Genomic DNA, 20,977 nt, shown 5'->3' with positions numbered 1-20,977 from the left:
ACCCGCCATCTGTAATCAACTGGCCTTGACTTAAAAAGCTAAAAGAGCAACGGAGTGCAGACAAAAAGAATGCCAAGAGCTTTCTTTTTCTGGTCCAAGAATCAGGAAAGGAGACTCCTAAAGGTCACAGAAGAGGGAAATCCACTATTATCTTCCATTCTCTCCAGCCCCAGCCCCCATGGGAATCTCAGAGTGGGTGACAGGAGCACAACCACCACAGATGTCTCAAATTGTAAGAAAGGAAAATCATTCGTTTTAACCAGAAGAGCAATTGTCCCAAAATCATGGATCAAATGTCTGTTGCATTTATCTCTGTCTTCCAGTTACTTGGCCCTAAGTATAAATGCAGGTAGAGGAAGTATACTGCTGAGCAAGGAAACTAAAGGCCCAGTTTTCTGGCTAGTGGGCTGGGAAAGGGGGGCCTCAAGGAGACAAAGTATCAGCAAGATCACAGAAAGAAGGGAACTCAAGAGAGCAATCCCACAAAGTTTTATGTGAACTCCTGAACTCACCTCTGAGCTATGCATGTATCGACCTGATCTTAAATAGTCTTACAAAGGATTTGAGAACTAAACTATGGTGTAAACCACTGCACAGATCCTACCCTGGCTACAGGGCAGTACACATGATGGAACAGATCCAAACAGCACTACAAAGTGGCTTTGAAAATGGAATATTGGAACCACAAACCATAGAAGATGGGTCTGACCTGTGAACTGACCTAGTCAGGTTGAAAATTAAAAATGAAAAAGAATAGTATTCCCTTTGGGATTTAACCAAAACCTAGAATATCATAACATGCATATGTCCAGGATATATGCAAAAATTACTCAGCAAAGAAACAGGAAAATGTTTATTTCAAAGGAAAAGAAAATCAATGATGATACAGAGAATGGAGTTATCAGACAAAGATTTAAAAAGTTATTATAACCAAACCCCAAATCATAAGGGCAAAATCTTTTGAAATGATGGGAAAATAGAAAGTCTTGGCCAAGAAATTAAAGCTGTAAAGAACCAAATGGAAATTTTAGAACTGAAAAATACAGTAACTAAAATAATAAATTCCTAGGATGAGCTCAAGAACAGAATGGAGATATAAGAGCAAAGAGTCACTGAACTTGAAGATGGATCAACCAATCTTAAAAACAAAGAAAAAAACAGGAAAAAAAAAAGTCAGAGCCCAGGGACCTGTGGGACAATACCAAAAAGCCTAACATTTGTATCAACACAATGCCAAAAGGTGAGGAGAAAGAAAAAATATTTGGAGAAATAATGGCTAAACACTTAACAATTTTGGCACAAGATGTAAACTTACAAATTCAAGAAGCTCAGCAAACCCCAAGAAGATAATCTAAAAAAAATCTAAATCCAGAAAAATGATTTCAAAATGCTAAAAACGAGAAACAAAGAAAACATCTTTAAAGGAGCCAGAAAAAAATGACCCACTGCATGCATACAATTCGAATGACTGCAGATTTCTCATCAGAAACAAGGGAGGCCAGAAGAAAGAGGAATGGTATTTTTTTAAAAGATATTTTATTTATTCATTTGAGAGAGAGAGAGAGAGAGTGAGTGAGAGCAGGAGCAGGGGTTAGGGTCAGAGGGAGAAGGAGAAGCAGACTCCCCGGTGAGCAGGGAGCCCAATGCAGGATATGATCCCAGGACCCTAGGACCATGACCTGAGCTAAAGGCAGACGTTTAACCAACTAAGCCACCAGGTGCCCTGAGAAATGGCATTTTTAAAGTGTTGAAGGTAAACAACTGTCAACCACAAATTCTACAACTGGTGAAAATACCCTTTGGAAATCAAAGTGAAATAAAGACATTCTCAGATGAAGGAAAACGAAGACAACTGGTCTTCAGCAAACCTGCTCTAAAAGAAATGCTAAAGGCAATTTTTTTAAAAGAATTTTAAAATTTATTTATTTTAGAGAGAGAGAGACAACATATGTGTGAACAGGGGGAGAAGCAGAAGGGGAGGAAGAAGCAGACTCTGTGCTGAACAGAGTCAGGCACTTAATAGACTGAGCCACCCAGGTGTCCCGCTAAAGGCAATTCTTTAGATGGAAAGGAAATGATACCTGAGGAAAACCTGAAATGGCAAATATCTGGGTAACTGTAACAGGTTATCCTTTCCCTCTTAAATTCTTTAAAATATGTATGACAGTTAAAATAAAAAATAATAGGACACCTGGGTGGCTCAGTCGTTAAGTGTCTGCCTTCAGCTCAGGTCATGATCCCAGAGTCCTGGGATAGAGCCCCGCATTGGACTCGCTGCTCCGCAGAGAGCCTGCTTCTCCCTCTCCCACTCGCCCTGCTTGTGTGCCCTCTTTCGCTGTGTCTCTCTCTGTCAAATAAATAAAATCTTTAAAAAAATAATAATAAAATGAAATAAAATAAAAAATAATAAACATTACCTTAAATTATTACATCAAAAAAATTTTTATAACAACTCAATAGCAAAACAAACAATCAAGCAGAGGATCTGAATAGACATTTTTCCAAAGAAGATAAAAGATGGACAACAGAGACATGAAAAGAAGCTCAGTATCAGTAATCATCAGGAAAATGCAAATCAAAAGCACAATAAATCACTTCATACCTGTTAGAATGGCTGTTATCAAAAAGACAAGAAATAATAAGTATTAGTGAGGATGTGGAAAAAAGGGAACACTTTTTTTTGCACTGTTGGTGGGAATGGAAATAGGTATATCCACTATGGAAAACAGTATGGAGTTTCCTCAAAAAATTAAAAATAAAACTACCATATGATCTAGCAATTCTACCTCTGAGTTTTTATCTAAAGAAAACAAAAACACTACATGGAAAGGATATATGCACCCACACGTTCATTGAAGCATTATTTGCAACTGCCAAGATATGGAAACAACCTAAATGTCCATGAATGGATGAATGAATAAAGAAAATGTGGCACATATATATGTAATGTAATCTAATTCAGACATAATAAAAAAGAAGGAAATCTCACCATTTGCAACAACATGGATGGATCTTGAAATCATTACGCTAACTGAAATAAAGTCAGAGAAAAACAAACGCTATATATGATCTCACTTATATGTGGAATCTAAAGAGAAAATCTTGCCATTTGCAATGACATGGATGGAACTAGAGGGTATTATGCTAAGCGAAATAAGTCAATCAAAGAAAGACAATTATCATATGATCTCATTGATATGTGGAATTTGAGAAACAAGGCAGAGGATCACAGGGGAAGAGAGGGAAAAATGAAACAAGAAGAAACCAGGGAGGGAGACAAACTGTAAGAGACTCTTAATCTCGGGAAACAAACTGAGGGTTGCTGGAGTGGAGGCGGGTGGGAGGGATGGGGTGGCTGGGTGATGGACACTGGGGAGGGTATGTGCTGTGGTGAGCGCTGTGAATTGTATAAGACTGACGAACCACAGACCTCTACCCTTGAAACAAATAATACATTATATGTTAATAATAATAATAATAATAATAATAATAATAAAGGTACTCAGAAAAAAAAAACAAGCTCATGAATACAGAGAAAAGACTACTGGCTGGCAGAGGTGGGAAGTAGGTGGGTGGAGGAAATGGGTAAATGTATTCAAAAAGTACAAACTTCCTGTTATAAAATAAATAAGCCATGGGGATGAATGTACAGCATGGTGACTATAGTTAATAATACTGTATTGCATATTTCAAAGTTATAACAGAGTAAGTCTTAAAAGTTCTTATCACAAGAAAAACATTTTTCATAACTATATACAGTGACAGATGCTAGCTAGACTTATTGTGATCATTTGCCAATATATACAAATATCAACCCATTATGTTGTATACCTGAAGCTAATTTAATGTTATACGTCAGTTATATATCAATTTAAAAAATTCTATGTAACGTATGGAGATATAAGCGGATGTAATATACCAACTATAACATAATCAGAGGAAAGTAATAAGACATGATAATAAAGTTTCTACATTCCAACTGAACTGGTAAAATGGTCATTTTAAGTAGACCGAAAACTTACGTGTAGCATAATTCTTAGAGCAAGTCCCAAAAAAGGACCATAAAAAGAGATACTGTCAAAAACTCAAAGATAAATTAAAATGGAATAAATATTCAAACAATATAAAAGAAGACAGGAAAGGAGAAATAAAGAAATGAAACACAGAGGAAACAGACACCTAATAATAAAATAGTGAACAGAAATCCAGACACACCAATAATCACATTAAGTGTAAATGGTCTAAAGACAGGAGTTAAAAGAGATATTATCAGAAATTGGCAACAGCTACAAGCCAAATTGATTAGATCATTACTATCTCTCACCTACATGTTCCTATAAAGATTAGGAAATATCAACCTTAACCTCTGACTCTGTATGTCACTATTTTCAGCTCTTCCTTTTGACTTACATCATTGGATCTTTCAAACCAGTAATATCTCTATATTATTTATTAAGCTTTGATTCTCAAAGGTTAGTTATAATACTGTTTTCCATTTTCCCACTTGCTTAAGTGAATTTTCTCATTATTTGGTAAAACAAATTTCCTGAGAAATTTGAGGAAAGAATTCCTATATGGAAACAGTTTTTGTCCCTTTGATATTATATGTCCTGCACTGAGAGCAATATGTTAAAGCCTGCTAGTATTAATGTTTATTTCTCTTTGCATGTTCTGTAGCAGGGTCTTTTTTTATGAAGGTAGCTGCTGTGTTATTTGGTGCACAGATATTCGTTACTTTTTAACTTCATTCAAAATTGTACTTTTCAGCATTATAGAGAGTATTTTGTCTCACTTAATGCTTTTTGATATGGATTCTACATTGTCTGATGTCAGGTGTAACCCTGTTTGCATTTCCCATGTCTTTATTTTTAGTCTTTTTACAGCATTTTGTTTCCAATATATCTCTTACCTATAGCATCATTTGCTTATGCTTTGTGGAATGATCTGAAAATAATTTTATTTTACAGGTGAGTTATTCTTATTTATATTTACTGATATACTGATGAGGGACAGAAGCAGAAAATGTTCACTTTAAGCCCAGAAGGCTGATCTATAATATCCATAGCTCCAATAAGGATCAAATACATGCTGGTGGCTAAGTTCTTTTTTTTTTTTTTTTTTTTTTAAGATTTACTTATTTATTTGAGAGAGAGAGAGAGCACACACGCGCGCATGCATGCCCGGGGGGGCGGGGAGAGGATATGGAGAGGGAGAATCTCAAGCGGACTCCCTGCAGTGTGGAGCCTGATGCAGGGCTCAATCCCACAATCCCAAGATATGACCTGAGCCGAAATCAGGAGTCAGATGCTTAACTGACTGAGCCCCTGATTCAATCAGGAGTCAGACGCTTAACAGACTGAGCCACCCAGGCACCCCTGGTTGCTACATTCTTAAAGAGTCTCATGACTGCCTGGATATCTCACCAATAGTTAATATCAAACTGAATGATAAACACCAGAGAAATCTTGTGAAAGTAGTTTTATGAGCAGAAATTCAAAGAAGACATTTATGATTTAATACTTCTTGCACATCTCCTGTCCAAGTACCAAGCATATAACCACCAGCTTCATACAGCAAAAGTGCAGCTCTTTTGCTCATGGGTCCTATTGCCATGCTACTCAAATAAGTTTACCAAATAGCACCATAAAACGTCTCAAGAATTCTTTCTTGACTGTTGGGTTTGACAACCCCACAACAATATGACCAATATATTTGCTCTCAATTCTGTCACCATTATGTTATAGTTACGATATGTAAAAATTAAGTATAAGATTTTGAATAAGTAAAATTTTAAAAGCTTACAAAAATGCTAATTAACCAAGTTTTAGTTTTTCCTGGCTCTGAGCAACCAAGTAAGCACTTACTGTTTTGCTAACTAACCAAGATCTGCCACTATTAGTAACAATAATGTTCTCATCATTTCAAGATTATTGGTTTAAAAGATTACCTCAATTTGGACATGTAGATAGAAAAACAGAAGGAGGCTGGGCCAGTACTGCCAAGGCAAACTAGAGGCTCATATGTGCAACACTAAGACACGGAAAAGAAAGTTACTCTTTAATCACTTCCTAGGTATGTGAATGCACTACTTAAAGAAGTTATAGAGCGTAATTTTTTTTAACTATGGGTTGTGATTCACATTTTTTTAAAAGATTTTATTTTATTTATTTATTTGAGAGGGAGAGTGCATAACTGGGGTAAGGGGCAGAAGGAGAGAATCTCAAGCAGACTCTCTGCTGAGCACGGAGCCAGATATGGGGCTCGATCTCACGACCCATAAGATCATCACCTGAGCGGAAACCAAGAGCTGGACGCTCAACCAACTGAGCCACCCAGACACCCCTTACATTTTTAAAAAAATTGAAATAGAATAGGTACTACTAGGGTGCACTAAACGCAGCAAAGTATTGTATTATGATATTTTGTTTCTACTATATGTGTATTAGTTTGCTAAGGCTGCCATAACAAAGTACCAGACTAAGTGACTAAAACAACAGAAATTTATTTTCTCATAGTTCTGGACGCTGGAACTCCAGGATCAAGATGTTGGTAGGGTTGCTTACATTCTGAGGCTTTTCTCATTGACTTTTCTCTTTGTGTTCACGCCGTCTTTCCTTTTCTTGTAAGGCCATCAGCCACATTGAATTAAGGTCCACCCTAAAGACCTGGTTTTAACTTATTACCTCTTTAAAGATCTTAGCTCCAAATATGGTTACACTGTGAGATACTAGGGATAAGTACTTCAATACATGACTCTTGGGAGGGCACAATTCAGCCCATAACATTACATTTATACATGTATTATGTATGTGTGCAATCAAAAAAGTTTTAAAATACCTTTTTAGAGGACTCTGAATAGACAATTCAAATGTATTAAATATATTCTAAACTTAAAGGGCCTAGCTGTAATTTTACAATGGAGTCTTAGAACTTCAGTCTCCAGATTTCCAAGTCTTCGCGAGGCAGTTCAGAATTTAACTACCCCAGGGATACTCATAATGCAATTATGAAAATTTGTATGAACATGTAAGTACTTTTGCTGATATTCTTACTCAACATTACCTGATTTAAAAAAATAATCCTAGTGTTTTAGGTGTAGGGTTTATTAGTATAAAGCTCTAATAGTTATATTTCCATGTTTTTAGAGACTATTATTCATTATTATATTGACTTCCCAAGCTACCAGATTAAACTATAGAAACTTAAAGCCATATTGTCTTTCCCCTCTCTTAAAACTCAAAAGCCTCAAATATCTAACAGTTTAATCAATGGCTAACCTAGATATATTTTTAAGGCCTGAGGGAAAATATTGATGTTTTAAATTCTCTAAATTCACTTAAGGCAACAATAATCCTTTGTTTAAAATGTACTACTTTAAATCTTTAAAAAAAAAAAAAAGGGACGCCAAGTGGCTCAGTCAGTTAAGCATCTGCCTTCAGCTCAGGTCATGATCCCAAGGTCCTGGGATCGAGTCCCTCATCGAGCTCCTTGCTCAGTGGGGAGCCTGCTTCTCCCTCTGCCTGCCGCTCCCCCTACTTGTGCTCGCTCTCTCTCTCTGTCTGACAAATAAGTAAATAAAATCTTTAAAAAAAAATAAATAAAATAAAATGTACTACTTTATATACAGTAAGCTAAAAACAGGTAAAAATTAACATATAAGCCATAAAATATTTTAAATATCATTTTAAGAATACAAACATCCACATTTTACATTTAGGCCCCACGTCCATGTCTAAGAAAATTTCCTAATCATTTAGGTTGGAAACATTTTCAAATTTGTCCTACTTAATTGTAACATATCTTATGATTTATTCTGGATCTATATACTATCAAAATTGGTTGAGTTTGTTCAATAACATAAAATAATGAAGTAACAAATAGGCCAAATCAGGGCAATCTTGAGCCTCTCACAATATTTGGTGATGTCAATTTTGAAAACTATTGGAAAACAGTCCAAATATTTGTTTTGTCAGAGTAACTGATTTTTTCCAAAGTCAAACAGAATCAAGTAAAGGCTGGTTTCACACCACTAGAACTTTTAAATTTCCTGTCTCTGCAATTCACTCCCTCTTTTCCCAATAATTTTAACCAGCAAAGCATACCTCTACCTCTCTCTAACAAGCCAAGTTCTTTCATACTTCCAAGCCTTTACATACTTTGACAGAGTACTGAGAAGCAAAAAGCTTTCCTTTTTCTATTTCTTCACAAATACATTCTTTATACCTGGCATTCTGTGAAAGTGTATGAAAGATTGCAAAGGTCATGTGACATCAGTCAAGCTCAATTATATGAATCTGAGGGTAAAATATAAATCTTTCTCTCCCAGAGAGAAGATATATTTTTGTTTTTTTACTATAAAATAAAGAGGGAACACAATCATGTCATCAAAAATTCAAGAGAAGGGGGTTAGTACACTAAAAAAAAAAAATGTACTTTATAATTGCTCCAGCTATGAGCTCAGACTTTCTATACAAAAGTACTATATTAATAATGATAGTACTAAAAGACCTCCTGTTTTTAGAATATATAATTTAGCAACAATTAATATTCACTATCTCAAATAATCTTTTCAATATCTGAGTGAAGAAGCAAGGTAGAAATCATATTACAACAGAAGTGTAAGTATACTCACAACAAGAATCTTCTTCATTGCTATATTCTTTGAACCAGGATATTACCTAGCATATAGTAGGTTCTGAACAAACAAATATTTTCTAAATAATAAATGAAGTTATCACTTAACTTTGTAAGGACAGTAACTGAAGCTAGTTAAGAAAAGTTCACTCAAAATCTCACAACTCAAAATCTCACAACTTGGGACTTAGGCTTTCCTCTAGATAAAATGTCTTAGAATGTTCATTCCATTCCACTGAATTTCTCGTACTTGCCCAAAAGTTAGAAGGAAATTAGAACACAAAAATGAAAAATCTCAGACTTTCTTCAGGATTTCCTATACTCCACATCACCAGTCTCAAAAGTTCTCAAATCAAACTCATCTTTCTACTCATTCGAGCACATTATTTTCATTTTGTGCTACCCTACGCTACGGCTGCTGTTGGAAGCACTGCGAGGTAACAGGTATGGAGGCGTCTATGTACATCCGCATCACAATGGCATTCCTATCAGTGGGATTCCATTAAAGAACACATCAGTTTCCCATATTGCTGAGGCAACTCCAGAGATTGTGGTAGGTAAAAATTCCTGGATGATTAACTCTGGCACAGTTTACACTGAAGAAAATGAGGAGGTTTAAGGTATCTTTTCTTCATAGTCATGACTCTCCTTTCCCTACAACACCTCCAACTAGGTCTTGACATACCAAGACACAATCATCTACAAATGCACTTGACTGGAAGCTCATTTTTTTTAGATTTAAAAGTTAATAATGTTAGCCAAAACGGACTTTAAAACTGGATTAAAATGCCTAAAACATTAAAGAATGGTATCTTTTGGAGACTTACTTGTAGGTCATGTTATTATTTAATCTTAAAGACATGGAAACAACGTAATCACAATTATGATAGAACTATCGATTAGTATTTTCTACCACTGTTAGAGAAACAAACTAATACATTTAGAAATAAAAAATAAGAGATTTTTATTGTGTGTAGAATTTTAATTCTGAAGAGTGATTTACAAAACATTATTAGTCACATGAAAATTCCTGAGGAAAAAACTGAAATACAACTCATCTAAATCAGAAGGTATCCTTGAAAATCATAAACATTAAACATTAAATTAGATAAGCACATATAACACAAAGAAAAACACCTCAAAGATAGTTTGGGCTATGTACAGAAAGATACTGAATCTCAGAAGTGTAAGGTACTTTCCCAAATACTATGATGAAATCCTACCTGGAATTATGTAATTTGAGTATAAGCAAATAGCAAGAATCATATTACCAACGAAGAAAACCTTATTTCCCTTCGGTTTTTATAATTTTTTATTTTTTTAATTTGGATCACATCTACTGTTAACCTTGATTTTACCAAGACTAATCACCTCCTTAATGTTACCTAGCAAGTAATTAAAATTTCACGGATGGTCAGGTTTAAACTGAATTCCAACTATTCTCCTGTATCCAATATACATTGTATAAATGTATAGAGAGTCAACTGAGCTTTAGATTTCAATGTGATTTACTTCCAAGAAATTACATTAAACAGGATGTCTTAATGTTCAATCTACCACTCTAAACGCTTCTTGCTTTAAAAGCTGAGTACTGTTTAAAAGACAAAAGAAATAAAAACATGGTTCATTCATTCATTAAATAAACATTTATTTAAAGCCCAATGAGCAAAATTCTGCACTAAGTATGATTCTTGACCTATGACAATCAAAATAAGAAAAAAATAAAATGCAGTAAATACAAAATGACATGATACTACTGAATACATATAAACAGAGGTGTCAAGTAATAATAATAAGACTGAAATAATTAGGAAAGTCTTCCCTAGAGAGATCATTATTAAATCAAGTAATGCCATTTTAACTATAGGAAATTACACAGAGACAAAAAGGAAAGCATTAAGTAAGAGATTCTGCAAATATATTTCAAGTGGAAGACTAAATTGGGGGACTAATGAGATCAATTTGGATAAGATAGTAAACCTGACAAGACTGATTTTACATTCAGCATAATAAGAACTATTATAAATACTTGGATGACAGAAGAGTAACATGAAGAAAACACTAATTGATGAAGATATGTTTCTCCTATCTACATGTAGGACAGACTATAATACTGAAAATAAAACCAGCAAAATTGTTGCAGTTACCAAAAAGGTGAGGTGATGAAGGTCTGTGTTAATTTGGCTGAAGAAGGCTTCACGTACCCAGATGACAGGCTGGGGTTTTAGAGGGCATGATGTACTAGCGAAAGCTATCATAAAAATCAATAAAAATTCCTGGGTTATCAGAAAACTTTAAAGCCAAGAGATCTTCAGTGCAGGGCAGATCAAGAATGTCCCACAGCCATAGTTTCAAAGGTACATGTAAAGCAATTCTGTGACTTCTATAAGGCACCACACAACTATCTTAGAACTGAGTAAGAAAAGTAAAGCTTATTCCATTAATCACCCCGGAGCTGGTGAACTAGATTTCAAATCCAATTTGACTCTATGCAGACAATAAAGTTCAATTATAAACTCAAAAATGTGCTCTTAACATATTATGCTGCACCTTTCAACTTGGTGGAAGATCTCCGTGATATTATTGTTAAATAGGAGTTAATCCTTACTGGTGCACAGGAGCCAAAAAAGATTTTAAGAACATGTATTCTTGATGCATACAGTAAAGGCATAATGACTCTTGCTCAGTGACTACCTATTCCATCTACCCACTCGAAACACTCATACTTGCCCATGACTTTGGGAAATCCAAACAGGTTATACCACTCATGCAGTCCTTCTTAAGTGACAACCCATTATTTGGTCATAAATTACAGGAAGCAGATACACATGAAAGTCACAAATTGTTCTGTCACACCAGATTTTACCTTTGTTCTACTGAAAATAGCCCCCAACCTGCAGAATAATAAAAAGAAAAAATCAAACTAGCAATTAAATTCATTTTGAAAAAAAATAAGTAGGAACTATTTAAAATTTCATAATGTCTTATGACCACAAATACTACATAACCATGTATTTGTAGAAGTTACCTGTCACCACGAAATCAAAAAGAACTCACACTAGCTACAATTTATTAAAGAAATCACAAGTCTTCAAGCCATTAATAATGATCAACAAATCACCGGCAACATGACCAGAAGGTAAGAGCTGAGGTCCAGTTCCTAATGAAGAGTATCTACTAAAGAGACGACCAAAATGACTAAACAGATCTCTGGGCTTACTGATGGCATTTCCCATATCTTAAATAAGAAGGATAGGTCAAAAGCACAGTTACACAAAAAGAACTATCTAGAAACAAACGTGGTTATAGAGTGTGACTGCTTAGTATCTACATAAGCAAAATATATATTAGGTATATTTCATTTGAGAGAAATATTAGGTGTTTACAGTGAAGAAAAATGAAACGTTTCCAGGATCTGAAAAAGGTTGTCTAACTACACTGAATTCTTGTTTTAATAAAAGGTCTTAAAAAAAAAAAAGTTTTAATTTCCAGAAGGCCAGATTCAAAAAAAAGGAATGGCTTTACCCACAGTCCCATGTCTAGGACAAGGATTTTGTACCAGGCCATGCAAAATGTCCAAGGCAGAAGTCACCCACCAGGCATTCCCAGCCTCTTAATCGTGTCGCTCCAGAAACCAAGAGGCCTCGACTTCGAGCTTGTTAATGTGACCTGAGGCTTTCCTGCTCAGGATTGACCAGTAGGGCCACTTCTCTCCAGAGCAGCCTCCAATAATTGCCACACTGAGTGGAACCAGTAAGTGGGTGGCACAGACAAAGCTGAGCTGGCAGCCTACCTGCTCTCTTCACAGAAACAGTCAACTCGCGCACTTAGCCTGATGCTACTTTCTTTGGCTTGGCTCTTGAGAAGCCAAAAAGTACTGTAAACAAGTTACACCTTCCCTCCCAAAACGGGATGCCGAGGTGGACCAGCACCGAGCGCCCATCACACTGCCGGGGCACAGAGTCCACTGGGCGGCCCCTCCATTCTGCTCGCACCGAGAGCCGCGCGTCCCGGGAGAGCCGGCAGAGGGGCGAGGCCGAGTCCGGGACCCTCCCGAGGGCCTGCGTCGGACCGAAAGCGGCCGCTGGGCCGCCAGGTGGGCCGGCGGACTCACCTTGTTGAGGTGGGGGTTCCGCGTCACGGCGTAGCCGCGCTGGTGGGTGTGGCGGCGGCGGGGGGCTGCGGGCTCCATGGCCGGTGCGCGGGTGGGCTGCGGGGTCGGGCCGGAGCGTGCGCCGAGCGGGGCAGGCGGCGGATGCTGTGGCGGCGCCCGCGCTGACTGCGGCGGCGGCGGCGGCCGCGCTGGGAAAGAGCCGGCGGTCGGGGGCGGGCGTGGGTGGCGAGAGGGGGTGGACGCGGCGGGAGGAGCCCGCGAGAAGCCGGTGTCCCCAGCCGGGCAGCCTGCGAGAATCGCTGAGTCATGGCAGGAGATCAGCCGAGCCGGCGAGTGAGGAGGAGGAGGAAGAGCGAGGCTCCGGCGGCGCCGCGGGAGCCGGGGGGGGGGGGGGGGGGGAGGCGGCCGCGGGAGTCGCTCCCTTCCATGCACAGGGCTTCTGATCACAACTGTCCTCGCCCGTCCCTGCGTGGGGCGTGCCTCCGTTGTTCAGGGAGTGCTCTTACCCCCGAGACCCACGCGGCCAGCAAGGCCATGTTTCCCCGCCAGCCCCGGGGGCCTTGCGGGTACCGTCGCCCCTGGCCGAGGTGGGCCCTTAGCGGGAGCCCCTGCGAAGCTGGGAAGGTGCGAAATGGAGAGGTGCAGGCGGACACAGCGGCTGCGGGACCGCTCATGGGAGCACTCACGAGGTGGACGCAGGGGCTGTTTGCAGAAGACCCCGACTGACTGAGACTCAGATCTCTCTGTCCCTTCCTACCAGGGGCTTCGAAGCTCTCTATCCACCGTCCCGAGGCCCGCCACGCCCAGGGGCCAGACAGACTCAACCTTGACCCAGAAAGCAGAGGCCGGAATAGAACTGGGAGAAAGGAGAGAGTGGGGCCAGAACACGGAGGGTCTCCAGATAATCAGTGGGAATTTTATTTTAATTTAATTAAAGTAAAAGTCAGGGTGTGTTACGCTGCAGATATGTTAGGGCCCACTGAACAGTCACATTTATCTCGCATATAATTTTGGTGAGAGTTCAGAAACCAGGATGTTGATGAACCTCTTTGAATATTAATGGGTAATTCAAACTTAAAGGGCTTCAGTTTCTTCTTTGGTCAAAGGAGAGAGAATAAATGATCTTCCAGCACTGGAATTCTGTTATTATTGATATTTATACTTGAAGTTTCAAGGAATGGAGGAGGAGTCAGAACAAAGCCAAAAGGAGTGTGTGACACGCAAAAACCACTAAAGCTTTCTGTGCCCCAGTTTCTTTTCCAGGTAAGTAGGATCACTAGTTTCTGCCCTGCTCATTTCTACCTCATGATGGTACAAAAGATAGTATTAGGGATTGATTAGGGGTTCATTTTATATATCCATAAACTAGACACACATCTAATGTTTTATGAAACTTTATCAGAAAGATTGCTACAACTGTATTTTTGGGCCACACTTATATCCAGAAGCTTCTTGGGCCTATTCTTTGAATTCCTTAGAATCATTTGTTTCAAGGGAGAACATTTTATTAACGGGGAACATTTTATTGGCATCAGAGTTCTTTAAAACCATTCCTTGCATTTAAGTAACACTTTCACCATGAATGCTACAATCCATAAATAGTTAACCCTACCTGGGATACCTGAGAAGGTATGCTTTACAAAACTCACTCCGGGGAGTTAACTGAGGCATGTTACAATTAGAGTCCTTTATCAGAAACAGAAACAGTTTAATTACAGGCCTAGGAAGCAAACATACGATGCTGAAGAAACAAAAATGTCAGTACGCCAGAACCTTATTATAATGCCCCTCGTATAGAAGTTTAGCTATGTTACCTGTCTATTCCTGTTTCTGTGATGTATGATGTACAGATCGGAAAACTGACATAAATATAGGGAGAAGACCAAAAAATATGTGGGCTCTTCCCCCACACCATAACTACAAAGGAATTCCAAGATCCTGGCAGTGCAGGTAAAGAGAAGTAAACATAGGGGAGATGTGAATTTATGAAAGGAAGTCCAGTCATCTTGAATGCTAACAGTATGAGGCCTAACTGGGGGATCCACTTTTTATATTCATGTGCAGTTCTAAGAGAACTGGGAAGAAGCTCTTTTTCCATGCAAATGCTAACCAGAACATCAAATCTCAGTCCTTTTTACTTGTTTGTAAGGTTAGGTTTTAATGTACAAACAAAACAAACCCAAAAAATTTTGGACAAGAGAAAAAAACTTGTTTTAATTTTCCTTTTATGAAACTACAGTTGTGCAGTCACTCTTCTCATAATTGGTAATGTTAAGAATGGGTAGGATTCACAAACTAAAGGATTAGAACCTGTAAATTTCTGTTACACAGGTGAGAATACTATCAGTCAAAATAAGTTTTTCTTGCCCAATTTGATGCACAATGAACTCTAGTCATTAAAATAGGATTGTAGTATTCTGATCTAATTTCACTGAGATTAAGTACAAAAAATTCAGGGAATATAGCACATACAGCATTTCAAGTGTTTTACTTTCATGGTAAACTTAAAAGAGCATAAAGTTCCCACAAGGAAGGATTAGTCTACATCATTGGTGTATATTTGCAAAACATTTCAACACTACAAACACTAAGTTTCAAGATGGAGCATTGGAGATGTTTTACTTTCATGAGAAAAAAGATAATCTGATAGAAAGATGTAGCTATATATTAGGTAAATGATCCTTATTTCTTCATACAGAAAGCATGTTACTGCTATGTAAAATAAGTGATTTTTAAGTTGAAAACCTCAAGATGCTTAGTTCTTGATGTGTTTCTGCATGAAGGGAGGACCTTTGACCTTTTGGGGTTTTAATTTGAGAATTCCAGTGTTCAGTGTATTAGAGAGGAGAAAGTCCACCAGGGGAGCTAACCCAAAAAGTGGAGAATTTAGTGTAGGCAGCTGCATCCTTGGGATGGCCAGCCCCAGGGTAATTGCCAACCAAGGAAAGAGTTGACTTTTTGCCTGCATTCTGCAGTGAGGATACGACTAGAATGAGTGCTGGTGTGTGGGGGGGGCGGGGGAGCTAAACTCCATCTCTACCCATCTTAGGTTTTCAGGTGGCACTCTTTAACAAGAGGACATTAACAAGAAGTTTATTAATGCTTGCAGTGCACATCATACCCAAGAAACAGAAAACAAAGTAACTCAAAGCAGCTTAAAACTGTGGTCTATGTGACATCTTCAGCAAAGAACAATACATTTGTAGAGAAATGACAGCACAAAGGAAAGCAGTTTTAGGCTTTCCAGGCTGGCAAACTGGAAAGGTAAATATATGGGAAGAAACTAACAGTAAGATTTGTTTCCCAATTCCTCTTCCCAAAAATATTTATTTTGGGGTGACCTATGCTGGTTTCCTTCACTAGGCTTTATAACTGGCTCAAAGGAGTCCCTGATGAACCAAGCTCTAAGTTATTGGTATTTTGAGTATTATGGGTGAAATGGGTGTATGAATCATTTCATTAGAATGTTTTAAAAAGATGTACCCTTATTCTATTCTTCAAGCAAAAGTTTGTGCAAAAGCCCTAGAATGTCTGGAGCTCTATAGAGATGTTTGTTTTTCTTTTTTTCCTGAGGAAAGCAATATTACTCTTTAACAGTTAAAAGCGTTATTCCCATTAGGGATAATGTAACCCCACCTCATTCTTACTATGTATGACAATCATTACATATTTGTATGCATGTACAGACACTGCATGGTGGCTAATTCTGGAATAAGTCCACAGACTAAGTCACGGCATGTTTATATCATTTATATCTTAACTGCTCACTTATACCTGAACAAATTTCCATTAAGTATGTTAATTTTCCAATGACATAATTTGGTTGCAATATTTTCTTTTGCTGAAGTCTATTTGAAAAAGAAACCAGCTGTCTCACTTATTTTAATACGAGTATATTCTGGATCATGTTATACAGTACTTGTATAGAAACTCAAAAAGATATATTTCCCATGAGGAGACACTTAGTCTATGTCGTTGGTGTGTATTTACAAAACATTTTAACACTACAAACATTAGCAGTTTCAAGGTGGGGCACCTGAAAAGGTTTATACTCTGCTAAAGTGATGCAGGTATACCTTTTACACAAGACCTGTTAGTGAGGTCGATCATCTGAAAGTTAGAGCTGTGAAAACCAATAAAGAAACTGAGCTGAAAATCGAGTCTGGAGACAACGAAGGGAGAGTTCTCACTTCACTCAGTAGTGCTCCTGGCAGCTTACTTAGCATACCTCGGCAGGAAGATGGAAGATTCTTCTTGTCCAGCAACAACCCAGCCAGTGAGAAACCACATGAACTTAGCCAATGAGAAGCCCTACAACCTCAAACTCTCCCTCTTCTCCGATGAACTTTTGTTCAAAGCAATCGCTCCCAACTTCCTTCTTTCCTCTATACAAGGATACTCTTTTTCCTTCCATTTTGGGACTTGCCTATGGTTTGCCATAATTTGCAGTCCCAAATTGCAATTCCTCTGCGATTCCTAAATAAATTCTTTTTTTTTTTTTTTTTTGGTGGTTAAATAACTGGCTGTTTTAAGGTTGACAAAGTTCATCAATGAACTGCTTGATATCCATCATTTCCCGGTGACGTGAACCGTGCATAGGTTTTTAAGGTTACATTGGTTAGATTTACCGAATGTTTTAGCTTCCAACAGTGAGAGAACCAACCATTGTGGAAACTAAAGTGTGGCACTAAAGTCCATGGCACTAAGGATAGAAATCTCTGTTAGCCTTTGCTAGGCCTGTGTGGAATGAAATCCCACAGGGGAAGTCACTGAGTGCGGTGATACCCGCTAGCTTCTGCTGTGTGGAAGAGCAGTATGTAAAGATAAAGCTCTGTCCTGGAGAAAATCCTCCCCAAATAATAATGGTAAAAGGAATACCATTCTTCACTCCTGCTCTATCAAAGCTTTTACATTTTCCACTGTCTAATTCCAGGTTCACCCTCCTTTGAATCTGGTGAAAGCCCAATAATGTTAAACCAAGAAAGCAGAGCCAGGTTCACAGTTAATGTAACAGTCATAATGGACACATGTGGGTAAATAGCTTTGATACGTGAACTTCTGATACCTACAAAGTCTCCCGCCCATCCCTGCCCAGTATCTCCATGGCGGGAAGACATACAGACATCGATGGTACCGCCTTGTGAGAAGCAGGAAGTGGTGCCTGTGAGCAGCATCCCCTCTAGAAAGCACAATTCGAATATCCAGGAGCCAGACCAGTGGTTTTCAATCTTTATCCCATTTTAGAATCACCTGGAGAGCTTCAGCGAACACTCTGGACTGGGCCAAAGAGTTGTTGGTTTGATTGGTCTGGGTTGTAGCTTTCGCACCAGGACTTTTTGCCCTAAGCTCCCCAATGATTCTAGTTTGTAGCCAAAGTTGAGAACCACTGGCCTAAAATAATGGTTCTCAACCTTTTGCATAGATCAAAATCAGTTGGAGGGTTTGTTAAAACAGGGCCTCACCCCCAGAATCTTTGATTCAGTAAGTCTGAGGTGAGGTCTATAATTTGCTTTTCTAACAAGTTCCCAGGTGATGCTGATGCCGATGGTCAAGTTACCACATTTGAGGACCACTAGTATAGAGCAATGCTATCTAACAGGAACATGATGTGAACCACAGATATAATTTAAAATTTTGCAGGGAGCCATATTTTTTTTAAAGTGAAAAAAAACAGAGGCACCTGGGTGGTGCAGTCGGTTAAGCGCCCGACTCTTGGTTTCGGCTCAGATCATGATCTCGGGGTCTTGGGATCAAGCCCCGAGTCTGGCTCTGTACTCAGTATGGAGTCCGCTTGGGACTCTCTCTCCCTCTCCTTCTGTCCCTACCCCCCTAAAATAAATAAGTCTTTTTTTAAAAAAGGAAAAAGAGGGGTGCCTGGGTGGCTCAGTTGGTTAAGTGTCTGCCTTCAACTCAGGTCATGATTCCAGAGTCCTGGGATCGAGCCCAGAGTCAGGCTCCCTGCTCAGTGGGGAATCTGCTTCTCCCTCTTCCTCTGCCCCCCCCCCGTCCTCATGCTCTCTCTTTCAAGCTCTCTCTCTCAAATAAATAAATAAAATCTTTTAAAAAAGGTAAAAACAGGTGAAATATATTTTAATAATATATTTTATTTAACCTAATATATCAAAAATATTATGTCAATGTTATCAATATAAAAATTATTAATGAGACGTTTTACTTTTTTTGTCCTGTCTTTGAAATCTAGTGTTTTACACTTATAGCACATCCCAATTTGGACACCAGCTTTGTATTAGAAATATTTGTTCTGCCCTTAGATTTTATAAAATTTACAGTTGAAATAGTAGATATAAATACCCAAGTTGTTACAAACATACTTAGAAGCTTCCAATGACTAAATTGAGTATACATTTTATATTTAAAACCAAACAAAATCTATTTTTTCCTATTTGAAAAATACGTTAAGACTATTTACTGAAGGTCAGTCATTAATACTATCTACCTGTTTCTACCTGTTTGTACAATTTCCATATTGTTAATACATTGTGCTTCCTAAAATTCATAAGCAAGCCAATGATTTAGAAATCAGATTGCATTTTACCATAGAAATAATACAACAAATGCTTCCAGGGTATCCTATTAATGCCTCTTTAACACCTAACGGCTGAAATATACAAAGAATCAAAGAGTAATTCCCTGCAGTTTTTTTTTTTTAAGACTTCTTTTGAGAGAGAGAGAGAGAGAGGGAACACGAGTTGGGGGAGGGACAGAGGGACAAGCAGACTCCATGGCAGGCACAGAGTCCCAGGACCTCAAGATCATGACTCAAGCCGAAGTCAGACGCTTCACCAACTGAGCTATCCAGGCACTCCTTCCTGGCAGTTTTTATTTTATTTTTATTTATTTAAAGATTTTATTTATTTATTTGACAGAGAGACAGCGAGAGAGGGAACACAAGCAGGGGGAGTGGGAGAGGGAGAAGCAGGCTTCCCACTGAGCAGGGAGCCCGATGTGGGGCTCGATCCCAGGATCCTGAGATCATGACCTGAGCCGAAGGCAGACGCTTAACCGACTGAGCCACCCAGGCACCCCATTCCTGGCAGTTTTTAAAATAAAATGTTTCTGAATAAAATATCAGACAAATTCCAATTCAGTATTCCATGAGTAGAATTCTCTTCTATATAGGCCCTCTGAAAATTGATGCGCAATATAAAGATTTAGTTCCAAATGTGAACTATATAACTTGCTTTAGAAGGCAGAATCAACTACAATCACATTTGGTTTTAAATAACAATTGTTTTCATCTCACTACATAGAGGACATTCATACAACCTATGCATTAAGAAAGAAACCACAGGAATATTTCCAAAAGTAAAATATATTTCAGATTTTCTCTACTAAAAAACAAGAACTAATTCTAAACTTAAGTGCTCTGCTCAAAATTTTCCCATGGTACCCCACTCATGCATAGAAGCAAAGTTATTAAATGACCTACAAGACCCCCCATGATCTGCCCCAGTCCCCTGTCTCTATGGCTTTGTTACCTTTATCTTTCCCCTTCTCACTTACTCTGCTCCAATGGACACTGACCCTCCCCCCAAACAGGATAAGCATATTCCTGCCTCAGGGCCTTTGCTCTTGCTATTCCCTCTAACTGGAACACTCTTCACCCAGATCTCTTGATGGCTCCCTCAGTACCTTCAAGTCTTTACCTAAATGTCGTTTGGGCCTTTGCCAATCATCCCACATAATATAGCAATTACTATCCCTCCTTCTCCAACCTTTCTTACCCTCTATCATTCTTACTTACTTAATTTTTCTCCATGTAACTTTTCACATTTAAATATAAAATGCAATTCACTTATTATTTGTCACCTCACTGCTACCAGCATTAACATGTCGACTCTCTGACAGTGATGATTTAATATTTTTTGGTCTTTTCTGCAGAACCCAACACTTTTATGTTCCTAAACTCTACATAAGCAACTTTTCTAACTTATTTCATAATCTATTTATACACACACTTCTTTCACATGGACAATTTTTATTTGACTGTCACCTTTAAGTTCTCTGCATAAAGGGAACAGATAATTTTCTCTTTGGCAAAAGATTTATCTGGAAATAACTAATAAGTCATCAGAATCGGAGATGGAAACTTCATTGTTGCAATAGCTGGTGTAACAGCCTTTCAAATAGTTCTTGGTCTTCAAATCATTCTTGAAAAATTAATGTTTTCAGGACGCCTAACTGGCTCGGTCAGAGGAATATGTGACT

At 38.3% G+C, this 20,977-nt stretch overlaps 1 protein-coding gene and 1 pseudogene across 3 annotated transcripts in view; both read right to left on the bottom strand.

The window, feature by feature from the left end:
• The window catches only part of ME1 (malic enzyme 1), a 198,499-nt gene extending 185,602 nt beyond the window's left edge, over positions 1-12,897 (bottom strand). The window contains exon 1 of one of the 3 annotated variants that reach the window (XM_032409359.1): positions 12,749-12,897. In XM_032409359.1, the coding sequence (XP_032265250.1) occupies positions 12,749-12,826 (78 nt within the window). In that variant the 5' untranslated portion in view covers positions 12,827-12,897. Of the gene's footprint in view, positions 1-12,230; positions 12,378-12,427; positions 12,729-12,748 lie in introns of those variants that run through there. The other 2 variants (XM_032409360.1, XM_032409361.1) reach the window with 2 other exon arrangements.
• Positions 12,898-17,276: 4,379 nt separating this feature from the next.
• LOC116635742 lies at positions 17,277-17,898 on the bottom strand (annotated as a pseudogene).
• Between the last annotated feature and the right edge of the window lie 3,079 nt (positions 17,899-20,977).

Source organism: Phoca vitulina, unplaced genomic scaffold (assembly GCF_004348235.1).
Source record: "Phoca vitulina isolate PV1807 unplaced genomic scaffold, GSC_HSeal_1.0 scaffold11, whole genome shotgun sequence".
Lineage (NCBI taxonomy): Eukaryota > Metazoa > Chordata > Mammalia > Carnivora > Phocidae > Phoca > Phoca vitulina.
This window is presented reverse-complemented; position numbering and strand designations above follow the sequence as displayed.